Raw genomic sequence first — 15,704 nt, 5'->3', positions numbered from 1 at the left:
ATAAAGAAAATGTGGTATATATACACAATGGTATAAAGAAGAACAAAATATGGTATTTGCCAGTACATGGATGGAACTGGAGACTATCATGATATGTGAAAAGGCCAAATAGAAAGTTCTGATATACAGATGCTAACACAATAAGTGGGAGTTGAGGGGGAACTTGGTATTAGATTAGACAAAGGGAAAGAAGGGAAAGGGGGACAGGAATAGGAAAGACAGTAGAATAAACCAGACATTTTTCTATCCTTGTATATGAATACGTGATCACTGTAACTTCACATCATGTTCAACCACAAGAATAGGATCATAATTAGAATAAATTATACTCTGTGTGCATATAATATGTCAAAATATACTGTCACATATATCTAAAGAGAAGAAAGAAAAAATTAAAAATGCCAGTTTTATGCCACATACAAGCAAAGAACAGAAAAAGAAAACTGTAAAAAAACATCAATAATAGGATTAAACATCAGTTATCAGTTGAACAGTAACAACTGAAGCTAGGGAATAGGTACTATTTTCTTTATTCTTTATATAACTGAAAATTTTGAGTTCTTAGGAGCAAATCTCACAAAAACTTTACAAACCTTTACAGAAAAATTTAATATTTTCTCATTAAATAAATAGAGGGATAGGCCATACCATGAACTGGAAGGCTTAACGTTGTAAAGACAGCAATGCTCTCCAAATTAATTTATAGATTCAATGAATTCCAATCAAAATCTCAACAAGGTGTGTTGTAGCTGAAATGCTGTTAAAATTTGTATAAAAGTGAAAAAGTCCAAAAGTATATGGACACCGCTATATACCTCACATTGACAATTCAAAGTCTGGCAATGGTATGTTTTGGTGAGGATGTTCTGCAAAAGAAGCTCTTTGATAATGGAAGTGTGCATTAGTACAACTGCTTTAGGAAATTACTGTTACCTATTGTAAGTTTCATACTTAGGTGGTGGAGATGTTTTTGGTCTTTCCATAAGTACGTCAAACTTTTTTAAAAAGGAATCATAAAAAAGAAAAGAAAGATAATAATCACATATACTTCCAAAGATGAGCAATAGAGAGAATATTTTGGAAAATAAACTCTGCCATAAAGGGCAAATAGAGCAGAAAGTAGAATCATTCTTTGCAACGTCTGAAAGTGAATCCTGAAACACTAAAAATAACCAATTACATTACACATTTGGAATGGAAGGTGGCACTCAAACTAATAGGAATACTTTTATCCTTTTTTTTTTTTAAATGAGGCAAAATCTCTGTCAACAGCTGAAGGCGGTCTGCTACAAGAGAACAGCAATAGATCTCAAGTGTGATGAAAAATCAGCCCAGACTGTACCACAAGCCAATTACTAGGTGTTGTCCTTAGCTTTCTGGGTAATGGCTCTCAGAGGAAGCCTTCCACATGTCCGTGATCCAAGTGCTCCACTATTTTGCAAAAGGGCAAAGCGAAGCAAAGCAAAAAACAAACAAATGGGGCTGAGGGTGTGTGTGAGGGGGTGCCTTTTAAAGGTTAATACAGAAGCCCAAATCTCACTTATTTTCCTACAGAAATAAATGACTGATGTAAGAATATTAGCAAAGGCATTTAAGGATGCTTTCTAACCAATCTAAATATGTGCAAAAAAAAAAAAAAAGGAAAACACTATATATGGTATTTAAAAAAACAGCATTTATTTACATTCCAAAGGACAAAGAAACTGAGAAAAATATATTTATAAAGGAAGTAGTCTAATTTTGCTTAATCCATTTATGTTTTTCACAAAAACATTTGTGAAAAAAATTGTATAACAAAGGCTTAATTTAGAATTATAGGTCTAAGGATGCCCAAAGAATTTGTCCAATTCAATCTTACGACTCTAGATAATTTTGAAATTATATCATTGCTGGCAAAAGAAAACCTCCTCCACTTTTATATAAAGCCCCCTAATTACATATGTTATAAAAGACCCAATTTTTGTAAAATCTGTCAGAGCATCCAACAAACCTGCAATAAAAGACACAGCTATCAAAATATAGGACATTAAGAATTTTTCTTTGCAACAATGAAAAGTGGGATTTACACAGGAGAAATCACAGTGGGTCAACAGCACCACAATAACAGTATCCAGGGTCTCTTGTTCAAGTATATACACCTTTCTTAAGACCTGGTTATCACAAAGATATTAGTAACTAGCATGTATACACACACACAAGTATTTTACAAACATCATGATAACAATAAAAAGATAAAAATATTTTTAAAAAAATATTTATTTTTTAGGTGTAGATGGACACAACACAATTCCATTATTTTTATGTGGTGCTGAGGATTGAACCCGGGTCCCGCCCATGCGAGGCGAGCACTCCACCACTGAGCCACAATCCCAGCCCAAAAGATAAAAATATTTTACCTTAGATTTTGTAACAACTTCAAGCCTGTATATTCGATTCATAATCTTTTATTGATTTGTACAACTTTAAAAATAGCATGAATTTTATAAAAATACTGACAATGGCTCAACATTTTAAAAGTCAGACAATCTGTATGTACACTTCAGTAGTCTGTATGTCGTGCTTTTCTTTCTTCTGCTCGCATTCAAAACAGCCACCGCCACAGAGTCTCTAAGCAGTGTCCCTGCAGAAGCATCACATTCGAAAACTTCTCGTTCTTTGAAATGGCTGGAAAGGCTTTCTCAGTGCCCACATGAGCAGCTGTGGTTTCGGTTTGTGTTTTTCAGGAAAGAGAAGCGCTTCGCTTTCTGGCGTAGGAAATCGTTCTTGATAGACTTCAGGATAGGATTTCTGAAACTAAACAAGAGGTCCAAAAAGAGTCAAAAATTTATAGAAGAGCCAAGAAAACTGGGCAAGTTTTAATGAAGAGTTTCTGACCCCATACTTCCCTGTTTTTATTTTTGTTAAATCATTCCATTTTGATGTCTATAGATCAAATTCATCTTTCCTTTGATCCAATCTTTGAACAAAGTTCTCCATTTAATCATATTTCTTAAAATTTTTCCCACTGCCAACAATAAATAGACCTCACTTAAAAAATATTCACAAGTAACTCTGACTTGAAAAAATAACTTAAGTCCTAAGCAGTTAAGGAAAATTGGGGCCCAACTGTATTTCCCTATCTTCCTGCTTCTCCAACTCAGTCCCACCAACTTTTGTCCAAATGAAAAAGCAACCATTCTGATATACATCATTTTATGAAAACCTTAAAGGGAGGCAATATATTCTTCCTTTGGTTCTTACCACTGAACTCTTCTCCACAATCACAGAGAGAAACAACAATGCCTGAGGAACAACAATTTGATAGTGGCTACCTAAAACCAATGGCTTTTAAACTGTAGACATGATGGTTTCAATCTGAGTTAACATTAAAAAAAAAATAGAAATCTGCCCTCACAGTTAGCTTCTTTGAGTCATCATTCTGTTGGTCACATCATGCCACTCATCAAAACAAAGGACAAGCATAAGAGAACAGTTCTATAGATGAAGAGTTCAATAATGGGGAAAAAATTACATCTGAGAATGCAGATCTGGGAAACTGGCCACAGTTGTAGAAGCAATAGAACTTCTGAAATATATGAACTGAATAACACGCTATCAAACCTGCTGTGTCTCGAATGAGAGTCACACAACACTTACCAAAATAGAGATAAAAAGAAGAAACAACCTAAGAAGAGGAAGGAGGAAACATGACTTATGAAGAATGTCCACATTACCTGCTTCAGTTTCTTCTTCTTCTCTTTGCTGGAGAGTTTGGCATCACTTATGACTTCCTCCAGTAAAGCTGCCAGGGGCTCCTGAGAGCCATAAGCTCTTTGGTATTCAAATTCCTCAGGACTAATTTGACGACAAAATGCAGGAGCAGGTAAAGTAATATCCATATCAGCACCTGGGTATTTTATCTGAGGCAAAGGGACAAAACGTAGTTTAGATCAATTATGGTGCATATCCTAGTAGGAATAGTATGTCATTTATCAATTTGATTTGGAAAAAGTATATTGAGAAATAAAAATATTTCCATAATTTCAGAGTAATATCATTTTTAAAATCATAGATTTGTCTATTTTTTTTTTTACTTGTTTAAATCCAAGACCTATTTTTTTTTTTTTAAGAATCAGGTATTGAACTCAGTGGGCTTAATCACTGAGTCACATTCCCAGCTTTCTTTATTCTGAGAGTCTGTCCTTAAAGTTGCAATCCTCCTGCCTCGGCATTCCAAGTCCCTGGGATTACAGACACCTGCCACCATGCCCAGCCAAGATCCTTCTTAATTTTTTTTTTTTTTTTTTTGGTGGGGATGGAGGTTGGAGGAGGTTAACTGGAAATTGAACCCAGGGATGCATAAATACTGAGCTACACCCCCAGCTTTTTTTTTTTTTTTTTTTTTTGAGACAGGGTCTTAGTCGGTTGTTAAGGGCCTCCTTAAAATTGTTGAGGCTGGCTTTGAAATAGTGATCTTCCTGTCCAGCCCCATAAGCTGCTGTGATTATAGGCATGTGCCACTGCACCCGGCATAAACAAAAAAATCTATGCTCTCTTTAATAAGATCTAATATTTAAGGATAAATTAAACATAATGACTAAACAATTCAAACTGGTATAAGCCCTCTTTCACCACTTCTATTCAACATAGTCCTCAAAACTCTAGCTAGAGCAATTAGATGAAAGAAAGAAATTAAAGGATATGAGTAGGAAAAGAAGAGCTCAAACTATTCCTACTTGCCTATGACATGACGACCCAAAAAAGCTTCACCAGAAAATTTCTAGAACTCATAAATGAATTCAGCAAAGTAGCAGGATACAAAATTAACACCCATAAACAAACTGTGTTCCTATAAATCAACCAAAAGAGAAATTAAGAAAACTATTCTACTCAAAATAGCCTCAAAAAATATATATTTGGGAATCAATCTAACAAAAGAGGTGAAAGATCTCTACAATGAAAACTACAGAAAATTAAACAAAGAAATTGAAGAAGACTTTAGAAGATGGAAAGATCTCCCATGCTCTTGGATAGGAAGAAATTAATATTGTCATAATGGTCATACTTACAGATTCAATGTGATTCAAATTAAGCACTTACAGATTCAATGCGATTCAAATTAAAATCCCATCGTCATTCATTATGGAAACAGAAAAAGCAATCGTGTAATTCATTTGGAAAAATGAGAGACCCAGAATAGCCAGAGCAATCCTTAGCAAGAAGAGTGAAGTAGGAGGCATCACAATACCAGACCCTTAAACTATACTACAGAGCTATAGTAATAAAAATGGCATGGTATTGGTGCCAAAAGAGACATGTAGACCAATGGTACAGAACAGAAGACACAGAGACAAACCCACATAAATAGTTACCTCATACTAGACAAAAAGCATACACTGGAGAAAAGATAGCCTAGTCAACAAATGGCACTGGGAAAACTGGAAGTCCATTTGTAGCAAGATGAAATTAAACTACAGTCACCCTGCACAAAAATCAACTCAAAGTGATCAAAAACTTAGGCACTAGAAAAGAGGTCCTGTGCCTAACAGAAGAAAAAGTATCCCACTCCTTGGTATCTACCCAAAGGACTTAAAGTCAGCATAGTAGAGTGATGTAGCCAAATCTTCATCATGTCAGCTTAGGACCAGAATTCCTTAACAAGACTCCTAAAGAGCAAGAAGTAAAATCAAGAATCAACAAATGGGATGGTTTTAAACTAAAAAGATTCTTCACAGCAAAGGAAACAATCAAGAACATGAAGAGGAGGCAAACAGAATGGGATAAAATCTTTGCCAACTGTACCTCAGATAGAGCATTAATCTCCAGGATATACAAAGAACTCAAAAACTTAACACCAAAAAAACAAATAACCCAATCAATAAATAGGCACTTCACAGAAGAAGAAATACAATCAGTCAATAAATATATAAAAAATGTTCAGGGGCTGGGAAGAGAGCTCAGTTGGTAAAGTGTTTGCCTTGCATGCACAAGGCCCTGGGTTCAGTTCCCAACACCACAAAAAATAAAATAAAAGTTAAAAAAAAAAAAGGTAAATGACACAAAATGAAATTTAAAAACAAAATGTTCAAAACTCTAGCAATTAGAGAAATGCACCTAATGAGATTCCAGTCAGATTGGCAATTATCAAGAATACAATAATAAATGTTGGTGAGGATGTGGGGGGAAAATGTACCCTCATGCATTGCTTATGGGACTGCAAATTGGTGCAACCACTCTGGAAAGCAGTATGGAGATTCCTCAGACAACTTGGAATGAAACCATCATTTGAGCCAGTTATCCCATTCCTTGGTATACACCCAAAGGAATTTAAATCAGCATTCTAACTACAGTGACGTAACCTCCTAGCAGTTCAACTCACAATACCCACACTATGGAACCAACATAGAAGCCCTTAAATATGAATGGATAAAGAAAATGTTGTATAAATACAGAATGGAATATTCCTCATCTGTAAATAATGAAATTATTATATTCTTCAGTAAATGAACAGAACTGGAGAGTATCATGCTAAGTGAAATAAGCCAATCCCAAAAAACCAAAGGCTGAATGTTCTCTCTGATATGTGGATGCTAACACATAATAGGAGTGGGGAAGGGAAAAATAGAAGCTCATTGGTTTAGACAAAGGAGAATGAAGGCAATGAGATGGAAATAGGAAAAACAGTAGAATGAGTCGGATATAACTTTCCTATGTTCATATGTGAATACACAACTAGTGTAACTCCACATCATGTACAACCACAAGAATGGGAAGTTATACTCCATGTATGTATGATATGTCAAAATATACTTTACTGTCATGTAGGTCTAAAAAGAACAACAACCACCACCTCCCCCAAAAAGGTATAATGTTGAACACACTGAACCGCACAGGCTCCTCCCATATCTGGAGGGTCTAATTATCCCTCCCTCAGGAATGGATAGAAATTGGCCCTTAGACAAGCAGTTAGGCAGAGAAAGGTACCATGACCATCCCCTCCTGCATTACTATTGAGAGTCAAGTGGAAAGAAGAAATATACAGACACTGCACCAGGCAAAAGGGGTGGGGGGGGGGAGAATAAGAAAAAGGAAACCAAGATCTGTGCATAAATGAACATTCATTAAAAACACTTAATTTCAGAGCACCCTATTGTTATTCTGTATTCCCACTATATTATTCATTCTTTCATTTTTTTCATTTGGCTTAAAAAAAATTTCCCCCACCAGAAGCCACAACTAAAAATAAGTCTGTTGCCAAGAGGGGTGATTACATTAAGCACATCCCATGCCTAAAGATAGTTTATAAGATCAATTAGATCAACCTAAGACAGACAGATTGAAACCATAGGGCAAAGGGCTTACAGGACATGCCTTTTATTTTTATTTTTTCATTTGAATTACAGGAAAAACAGAAAAGAGCCAGGATAAAGGGTGAGGTCTAGGTAGACTGCAACAGCCATAAACCTAGGGCATGAGAAAAACTGAGACACCTAGGATTGAAGGGCTCAAGGACAGGGTTGTAGACCAGGTCAGCAGAAGGCTGATGTCAAAAACATTGCCCACCTCACAGTTTGTCCCAGAGTCAGCCCAGAAACTGCCTCCAAACAATTCACTGGAATAGTCCAGTCTACCCTGTGCATTTTCCGAGAGGTCCTACTCAAAGGTGATGTGACGCAGAGGTTTAGTGGCCTCTTCAAGGCCTCTTGTGATCTATGGGCTCTCATGCTTGACAGTTCTACTGAGGTCTTCCAAGAGAGAAAAGGTAATTGGACAATTGAGTGGATACTGATTTTATTCAGTGCACATCACAGTGGCTCTTGTCAAGATCATGTTTACTCACAGCTAAATTAATCATCATGGCTCAGCTTTCCAATCTTCAGGTGACAGGACGGGGTTCATGAGGCCAAGCTGCTGCAATATATGCCTGGGCTATGTATGTAGATGCAGTATACAAAGCAACATAGTTCTCCTTAACAATTCCTTGCAGATATTCAGCAAACCATTTTTTAAAAAATTTTTACTTTTTTAAAGTTTGGTTCATAAAAATATTGGCAAAATGATTAAATTAAAATTAGTGTGTACTTTTTATCCACAAAAAATGGTCAATGTTGTATGTATGTATGTTGATAATATACAAAGAAGGCAAAGGTGCAAAGAAATTAACACTTTCTTATGCCACTGACACAAATGTAAATTAAAACAAGCAAAAGGGGATTCTGGCTATATCCTATCAATTCTTATAAAATGGTTTATGATCTTTGACCAAGTACTGCTGTGCCTTAGAAAATAGTCATGGATCAGGCAAAAATAATCTAGCTATGAAAATATTTATTATTATATTGCATGCAAATCAGGGAAAAATAATAAAGGCAATCTAAACATCAACCAGAGGGCATCGTTTAAACGAGCTATGATATGTTCCCATTATGGAATACTGTGCTACAGTAATGATAATAATGACGCAGCAATGACAACAACACAACAACAACGGCAGCTACTAATGGAGGGTTTACTTTGTGACAGACATTACTGTAAGCACTGTACATGTATTGAGCTATTTGATTTCCAACACAATCCTATGAGACAAGAATTAACTATTATGATTCTCATTTATAGATTAAAAAAAAAAAAACAACAAACAGAGGTTGGGGTAGATGTTGAACCAGAGTGACATTATGTAATTTGCCTCAGGCCACAAAGCTAATAAAAGGCATGTCCTGAATCAAACACATTTAGCTCCAAAGTCTGTGCTCTTGGCCGCTCTGGTGTCAGTCAAGAATATTTAATGATGTGAGGAATTTTTTTATTGTATTGTTAAGTAAAAGAAAGTAAGTCACAAAACAGAAAAGAAGGAAGGGATAAAGGCAGGAAAGTAGGGAGAGAAGGAGAAAGGAAAAGAGGAAGGAAAGAAAGACACAAAATACCTGAAAGACCATAATACTAACTATGAACATTTTGGTGTAACTGCTATTTTCTGGTGTATTGATCTATATTTCCCAAATTTATTCAATATAGTATGTTGATAACCACATAGCACTGATTTATACAACAAATCTAAGTAGTCATTTCATAAATTTTTCAATAATAGCAAGCACATTTAGTCCTTACTATATACCAAGACTTATTTTAAATTCACTTAATCTTATAACACAATGTACCCAGAAGCCTAGCAACGTAACATGACTTTCCACTGCAAATTTCATAGGACAGACAATATCCCCTATTTTACCTGGACTCTTCGTAGATGAGCCACACGCTCCTCTATAGAAGTCTGCAAGGCCAAAGGGACTTTGAGAATCTCTTGGTAATTGTCCATCAGAAACGTCACCAACCTAGCAGCCAATAACTCATCCAAGTCTACTTCATCCTTGGAACACAAGATGCAGCAGGAAAATGTCTGAACCATCTAAAGACGGGGGAGGGGTAAGAAAACACAGATGAGCTGGTTCTTTTGTCCTCTGAACTAAGTGCATCTAGTTTGCAAAAAGAAGAGTGACCTCCCACCAGGCAGCTGGCCATAGGTGCTGACTGTCACAAAAGCAGCAAAAACAAGTCTATATCTCCTGTTTAAAAGACATGGTAGAGGGATGTATGTCCAAGCAATTTCTGAAAATTACTATCACCATGACTTGGATCATATAGCACTTATTTTTATTGGTGCATACTAGCTATGTAGAATGGGGTTTTACTGTGAATATTGTGACATATTCGTATATAAATAAAAACACTTTGAATTTCAAAGTAATTTATAGTCATTTAGTCATTTAATATCCTAATATAACTCTTGATTTTTTTTAAGAGCGAGAGAGACGAGAGAGAGAATTTTTTAATATTTATTTTTTAGTTTTCGGTGACACAACGTCTTTATTTATTTTTATGTGGTGCTGAGGATCGAACCCAGCGCCCCACGCATGCCAGGCGAGCGCGTTACCACTTGAGCCACCTCCCCAGCCCACTCTTGATTTTTTTAAAGCAAAAATTTTATAAATGTTTATTATTTCATTATTGATTTTGTTTTAAAACTTGGTAACAGTGTGCCTCAATCATTACGTCTTTTCCTAGTTAACTTATTTCCTCTAGGATTTTGTTTGTACATTTGACAATTGCCTTTGAACAAACTTATGGGACTTTAAAAGAAGTACATTAAGAGATGAAATTCTCTTTATAGTAACCAGAAATATAAAATATATACTTTCACAGAATTTATACTAATGACTCAATTCTCAATATCACCCTCCACTAGAGAGGATAACAAATGTATTGCTGACAATTTTATTTCAAAATCATAACTCTGTTGAATAAGACTTGATTTCCTCAACACACTGCAAATGATACTTTATCTTCACTTATATTTATGGATACAAAGAGACACATAGATGGAGATTTTTTTTTTTAACACGGAAACTATGGATCCCAGGGGATTTGTGAATGCCCTCAAACTATACGCAAATTTTTACACATATATTCTTATAGTGAATAGATGCAAAGTTTTCTTCAACTTTTCACAAAGGCCCATCAGCCCCTCCCCACCAAAAAAAAAAAAAGAGGTCAAGAATCATTCCATAAATTAGACATGGTGGAACATGCCAATAATCCCAGCCACTTAGGAGGTTGAGGCAGGATATTCACAAGTTTGAGGCCAGCCTTAGCAACTAAGCAAAACCCTAACTTGAAATTTAAAAAAAAAAAAAAAAGAAAAGGACTGGGGAATATAGCTCAGTGGTAAAATGACCCTGGATTTAATCCCCAGGATTTAAAAAAAAAAAAAAAAGAATCACTGCACAGAGCATTGAGTGTTCTTCTGATCTTATCCCATCCATACTTCTCTGAAGCTAGGCCAGGGATCCCCAAGAAGGGTAGTGGTTACTGGGATATGGAAAGGACATTCAATCCATTGAAGCACCACTTGTGCTCCAGGAATATTTTTGAGGAAAATGAAGAGATTTTTATTAGTAAATTCTAAACGTAAACTAAAAACATGCTGATAGGAGCAGAGTATAAAAGGAGGTTACTAGAGGTTGCAAGAGAGCAAGGGGAAAGGGGAGATGCTCATTAGAGAATATGAAGTTCTTCCAGAAAGAGTAAGTTTTAGATATCTATTCCACAGTATGGTGATCACAGTTAATGATAATAATAATAATGTGCTATGTATTTCAAAATTGCTAGAAGAATAATTTTTAAACATCTCACCACACACACACAAAAATAAGTTGGTGGAGTGATGGACATGTTAATTAGCTTTAATTAATCTTTCTACTATATATGTGTGTGTGTGTGTGTGTATAGGTATATATATAAACATCACATCATATCTCATAAGTATATACAATTATTTGTCAAGTAAAAATGAATTAGTGTAAAAAAAAAACGTGTTGATATTACATAGTAGGATTCAAAATTAGTAGGTGTTTTTAAGCAAAACTGAAAAATATTACCACTCATAGACCGTTAGACCAAACCAAGAGATACATGTTCTCTCTCCTCCCAGGTTGTCTAATCAAACTGTAGAATTTATTTCCTCTCTTTTTAATTTATTGTATATACTGCATCTCTCTTACTGGTTATAATAACAAAGGCGTTGCAATGCTTACTTCCATGGAGTTAGAAAAAATGTTGTTTGCCTGATAAATCACTTACTCTTTTTATCCACCCTTTATTCTCTTTGTGTTGACAGTAGGTATCAACTTAAACAGGGGTCCAACAGGATGCAGCAGATATCTCCACACTCAGCATCTGTTCAATACTCACACTTTGCTTTCCGCAACGTTCTTTAAGACCCTTAGACCAGAAGCACACCACCAGTCTGGGTGGATGGCTGGCATGACTCTTTTTTTTTTAAGATTTTTTTAAAGACGGAACACATATCTTTATTTTATTTTATTTTTTTATGTGGTTCTGAGGATCAAACCCAGGGCCTCACATGGGCGAGGCAAGCGCTTTACAGCTGAGCTATAACCCCAACCCCATGGCATGACTCTTAAGCAGGCTGCCTCACACCTTCCGCTGATGGATTTGACCAGTAAACTGGACTCAGCTGAATTTCATTCCAAAACCTCAAGGACCTTAGATACTAATAATCAACCTACCAGTGTCCGGGTCCCAAGGCCTTCACACAGCGGTGGCATCTCTTTGTTTAAACAGATCCTCGCCATCATCCTCATTAACAGCTGCAGCTTTCTCCTGTTTTCAGGAGGCAGGAGGAGGCAACAAATCTGAAAGGCTTCAATTGCCATTTTCTCTTTCTGTAACAAACCTGATTCAAAAAAGTTTTATCTTTCAAAATCTATAGCCTACTTGACTCTGTACTTTCACATTTAAAAAAAATATTATATTACTAAAAAGTGTATCAAGTCTTTTCACATATTCAACTATACCTGGCCAAATGAATATAGATCCATCGTTACCCACAAATCAGCACAAAAAATACGATTCATCAACCAGAGATAAAATGTAGAACAAACACAGCTATTTCTTCCTCCCACCAGACAGATATCAAAGTTCACAGCACTCTTTCCCACTGAAACACAAGCAGTTCAAATTACACTCACCTAACCCTAGACACTCACACTGTTAGTACGTCCAGGATTGCACCAGTAAGAACATGAATGCACCATTGCTGACCCACATTCTCCCCACGAGTTGTTTCCACACAATCAGCAAGGTCACCATCTTGCATGACTCACATACTAAATAATAGGACCAAAGCTCTCACTGCCCGTCTGTTGTCAAATGACACTGCTTCTTCTTAATAGAATCTGTCAAATAATCCTTCCACTTAGGCTCACTCTAGACTTAAATATGCTGATTAAATCATGTTCTATGCCATCCATCCTTGTCTCAGGAATGACTTTGTTAAAAATCAAGGTATTCTAATATTGGGCTCTTTTCAACCATATTTGTCCCTGAACACTCAAATCCAAGCCCTCGAATGAAGTGAAAGTGCTTCCACCAAGTTATTTGTTCTATATGCATCCTTTTCAACTTCTAACTAATCTTTGTATCGGAGGCAAACCCATCTTTAACACTGAATAAATATTATAGTCATCTGTGATACACCAGGAACTGTGGCAGGTCCTGGAAATGCAAAGATATCCCTGGTCCTTTCCTTTAAAGAGCTGAGGAGAGACCTGTAAGCAAGTGACAAAAATGTGAGAGGTGCTGCATGAAACATTGCTAGTGACATACTAGGAGATTTTAAGTCACTCGCATGACTGCAGCATAGGCTGGGGTGGGGGTGGAGGGTTTGGTAGAAGTTAAGCTAGAAAGGTTGGCAGAAATTAAGTCTCAGAAGACCTTAAATACCAGACCAAGGAGCTTGGGTTCCAACCCAAAGGCAATGGATGTGTATGGAGAGAAAGGGAAAACAGAAGAGCAAGCTTGTCTTTTTCCCCACCCCTCTGTGGTGCTGGGGATCAAACCCGAGGCCATGGCTCATGCTAGGCAAGAACTCTACCAGAGCTAAACCCCCAGTCCCAGACCTGTATACACAGGTTCTGATCCTAGATGTACACATGTAGAACTGCTCTCAATTCTACCTAATCAAGTCCATGGAAGGAAAAAGGCTTCTGCCTTTTTATTTTAATAGACTCATTTATCTAATAAATATTTATTAAGCCAGTTTATACTCCAGAAACTATTTTAAGAGACAAGCAGTGAGGAACAAAACAAAATCCTTGTGTGGATCCCTGGAGCTTGCTTTCTAACAGAGAGTAGAACAGATATAGAAAGGTGATGTCAGGTAGAAAGATGCTATGGAGAAAAAATAAAATAAAGCAGGAAAGGAGTTGGGGAATAAGGAATGTGCTCAGAAAAACACTTCCAACATTTCAGGGAAGACTTCTCTCTAAGGAAGTAACATGTGAGCAGATTCCTGAAGGAAGTGAGAGCAAGCCATAGAAACACTGGAGAAACAAACTTCAAGGGCAAAGAAAGAGCAATTACAAAGATGTGGCATGGGAGTACGCCATAGAGTGTTCAAGGAGCAGAACGAGGAAGAGTGACAGAGGAGTGCGAGGAGAGGACTTCTAATTCCCTGCTCCACTAAATCCCTCATCCACCCAAGGCCAGGCCCCTACCTCTGGCAGTAGAGGAGCCACCATCAGTAACTTGAATGGAAAAGCCCCAGCTGCCCAATACTGGATTATGTGGGAGGAGGAAGAAGTGCTTATCCCCAAAATTAAAAGCATGAGATTCCCAACACCTTCCGCTGGAATGTGGCATACATTTTTACCAGAGTGGGAGAAAAACTCACTGTGAATACTAGTTAGGTCTATAACACTATTTGATTTGAACCATAGTTAAGCTACATGATGAATTAAGTAGGTCTCATGAGTTGGTCTTACAATTTAACCATCATTTATAGCTTTGCTTGATGGAGTAGTGCCGAGAGAGGGGAAAAATAGAATGTGTTCAGAGCTACCTACTTGGAAAGGTTTAAGGAAAAGGTTTAAGACAAAACCTATTATTTCAATATAACTTATGAAATTTAAAAATCAATTCATTTCTTCATTCTAAAAGGTATAAAACTTATACTTCCAGCACCTCTTCCCTGGTTGATTTTTTTAACCTCTTAATACACTACAGAATTTACTATTATGTTATTTACCATTCTCTTCCCCCCTGCTGCATTGGAATGAAAGCTCACAATGAGAAGGATATCATTGTCAGTTTTATTTCTATTGATATACCTCCAGCAGCTAGAAGAATGCCTGATATGTCATAGAAACCAACAAATAAATTTTTGTGAATGAATGAATGAGCATATGAATGAAGGCATAAAATTACTCACCCTTGTTGAGATTTGAATAAGAATAGTGGGTTGAGTAAGCCTCATTATGAATCCTTGAACAAGTCACTTAACCTCCAGGAATCAGTAAAATGTTGAGAACAGTCATAAAAAATAAATTTACTGCACTGCAGTCCATGGGCTATAAAGAGGAGCCCAGGTAAATTAAAAACTTTAATAAATTTGATCATAGCCATTACTACATTAAAGTTTATATTAAAATTAACCTCAGAGGGAAATATGACATTAATCAGATGCAACTTTTAAATCTGGTTAAGAAATGTATTGTGCACTGATATTCAGGAACAAATTTCACTCTGATCCTCTGTAATGAGAAAGCAAGTAAAATTCTGAAATATCCCAACATAGCTATATCATTGAATAATAAATCATTTATGTCTGCCCTACTGAACCCTAATTGCTTAAACAGTTGCATAACCATATTAAGTAGTATGAAAGAAAATATAAACCTATGCAAACATCACCACATAAAATACTTTTATAAAATTCACCATGTATAACTCAGTCTCTGTCAACAATTAGTACTCTATGGGTCAATGTGTGTCTGGATGACTTTTATTAGTGCATTATTATTATGTAACAAAAGATATTCCTGACTCCCTGGTATTAGAAGGTCCTATAACAACTCAAATGTCCTTGCCTTTTTAGTGAAAGAATGTGGATACCTTCATCAGCATCAGTGAGAGAACTATCAAAGCAGTGGACAGCCATTTGATGATTGGCTGGGGATGTGGCTCAGTAGTCAAGTGCTCCTGATTTCAATCCTCAGTACCAAAAGGAAGGGAGGGGAAAAAGGAAGGAGGGAGGGAGGAAGACAAGTGAACTTTTAAAAGAGATTGTGTATTACTATGCTTATAGCAGAGTCACACACTGAAATATTAAATTAATTAGCTGTTATCATTATTCTAAAAGTTATACT

The 15,704-nt window shown here is 36.3% G+C and overlaps 1 protein-coding gene across 5 annotated transcripts in view; it reads right to left on the bottom strand.

Annotated features, from left to right (window-relative positions):
• Positions 1-1,655: 1,655 nt before the first annotated feature.
• Positions 1,656-15,704, bottom strand: part of Depdc1b (DEP domain containing 1B) — a 142,144-nt gene continuing 128,095 nt past the window's right edge. For all 5 annotated transcript variants that reach the window (XM_071612580.1, XM_071612581.1, XM_071612582.1 and 2 more), the window contains 4 exons: positions 12,066-12,232; positions 9,209-9,385; positions 3,714-3,899; positions 1,656-2,793 (listed from right to left, as the gene is read on the bottom strand). In XM_071612580.1, the coding sequence (XP_071468681.1) occupies positions 2,632-2,793; positions 3,714-3,899; positions 9,209-9,385; positions 12,066-12,232 (692 nt within the window). In that variant the 3' untranslated portion in view covers positions 1,656-2,631. The remainder of the gene's footprint in view (positions 2,794-3,713; positions 3,900-9,208; positions 9,386-12,065; positions 12,233-15,704) is intronic.

The sequence above is a fragment of the Marmota flaviventris genome, chromosome 5 (assembly GCF_047511675.1).
Source record: "Marmota flaviventris isolate mMarFla1 chromosome 5, mMarFla1.hap1, whole genome shotgun sequence".
Taxonomy (NCBI): Eukaryota; Metazoa; Chordata; class Mammalia; order Rodentia; family Sciuridae; genus Marmota; species Marmota flaviventris.
Note: the sequence above shows the minus strand (reverse complement) of the source record. Positions and strands in the feature narration are given on the sequence as shown.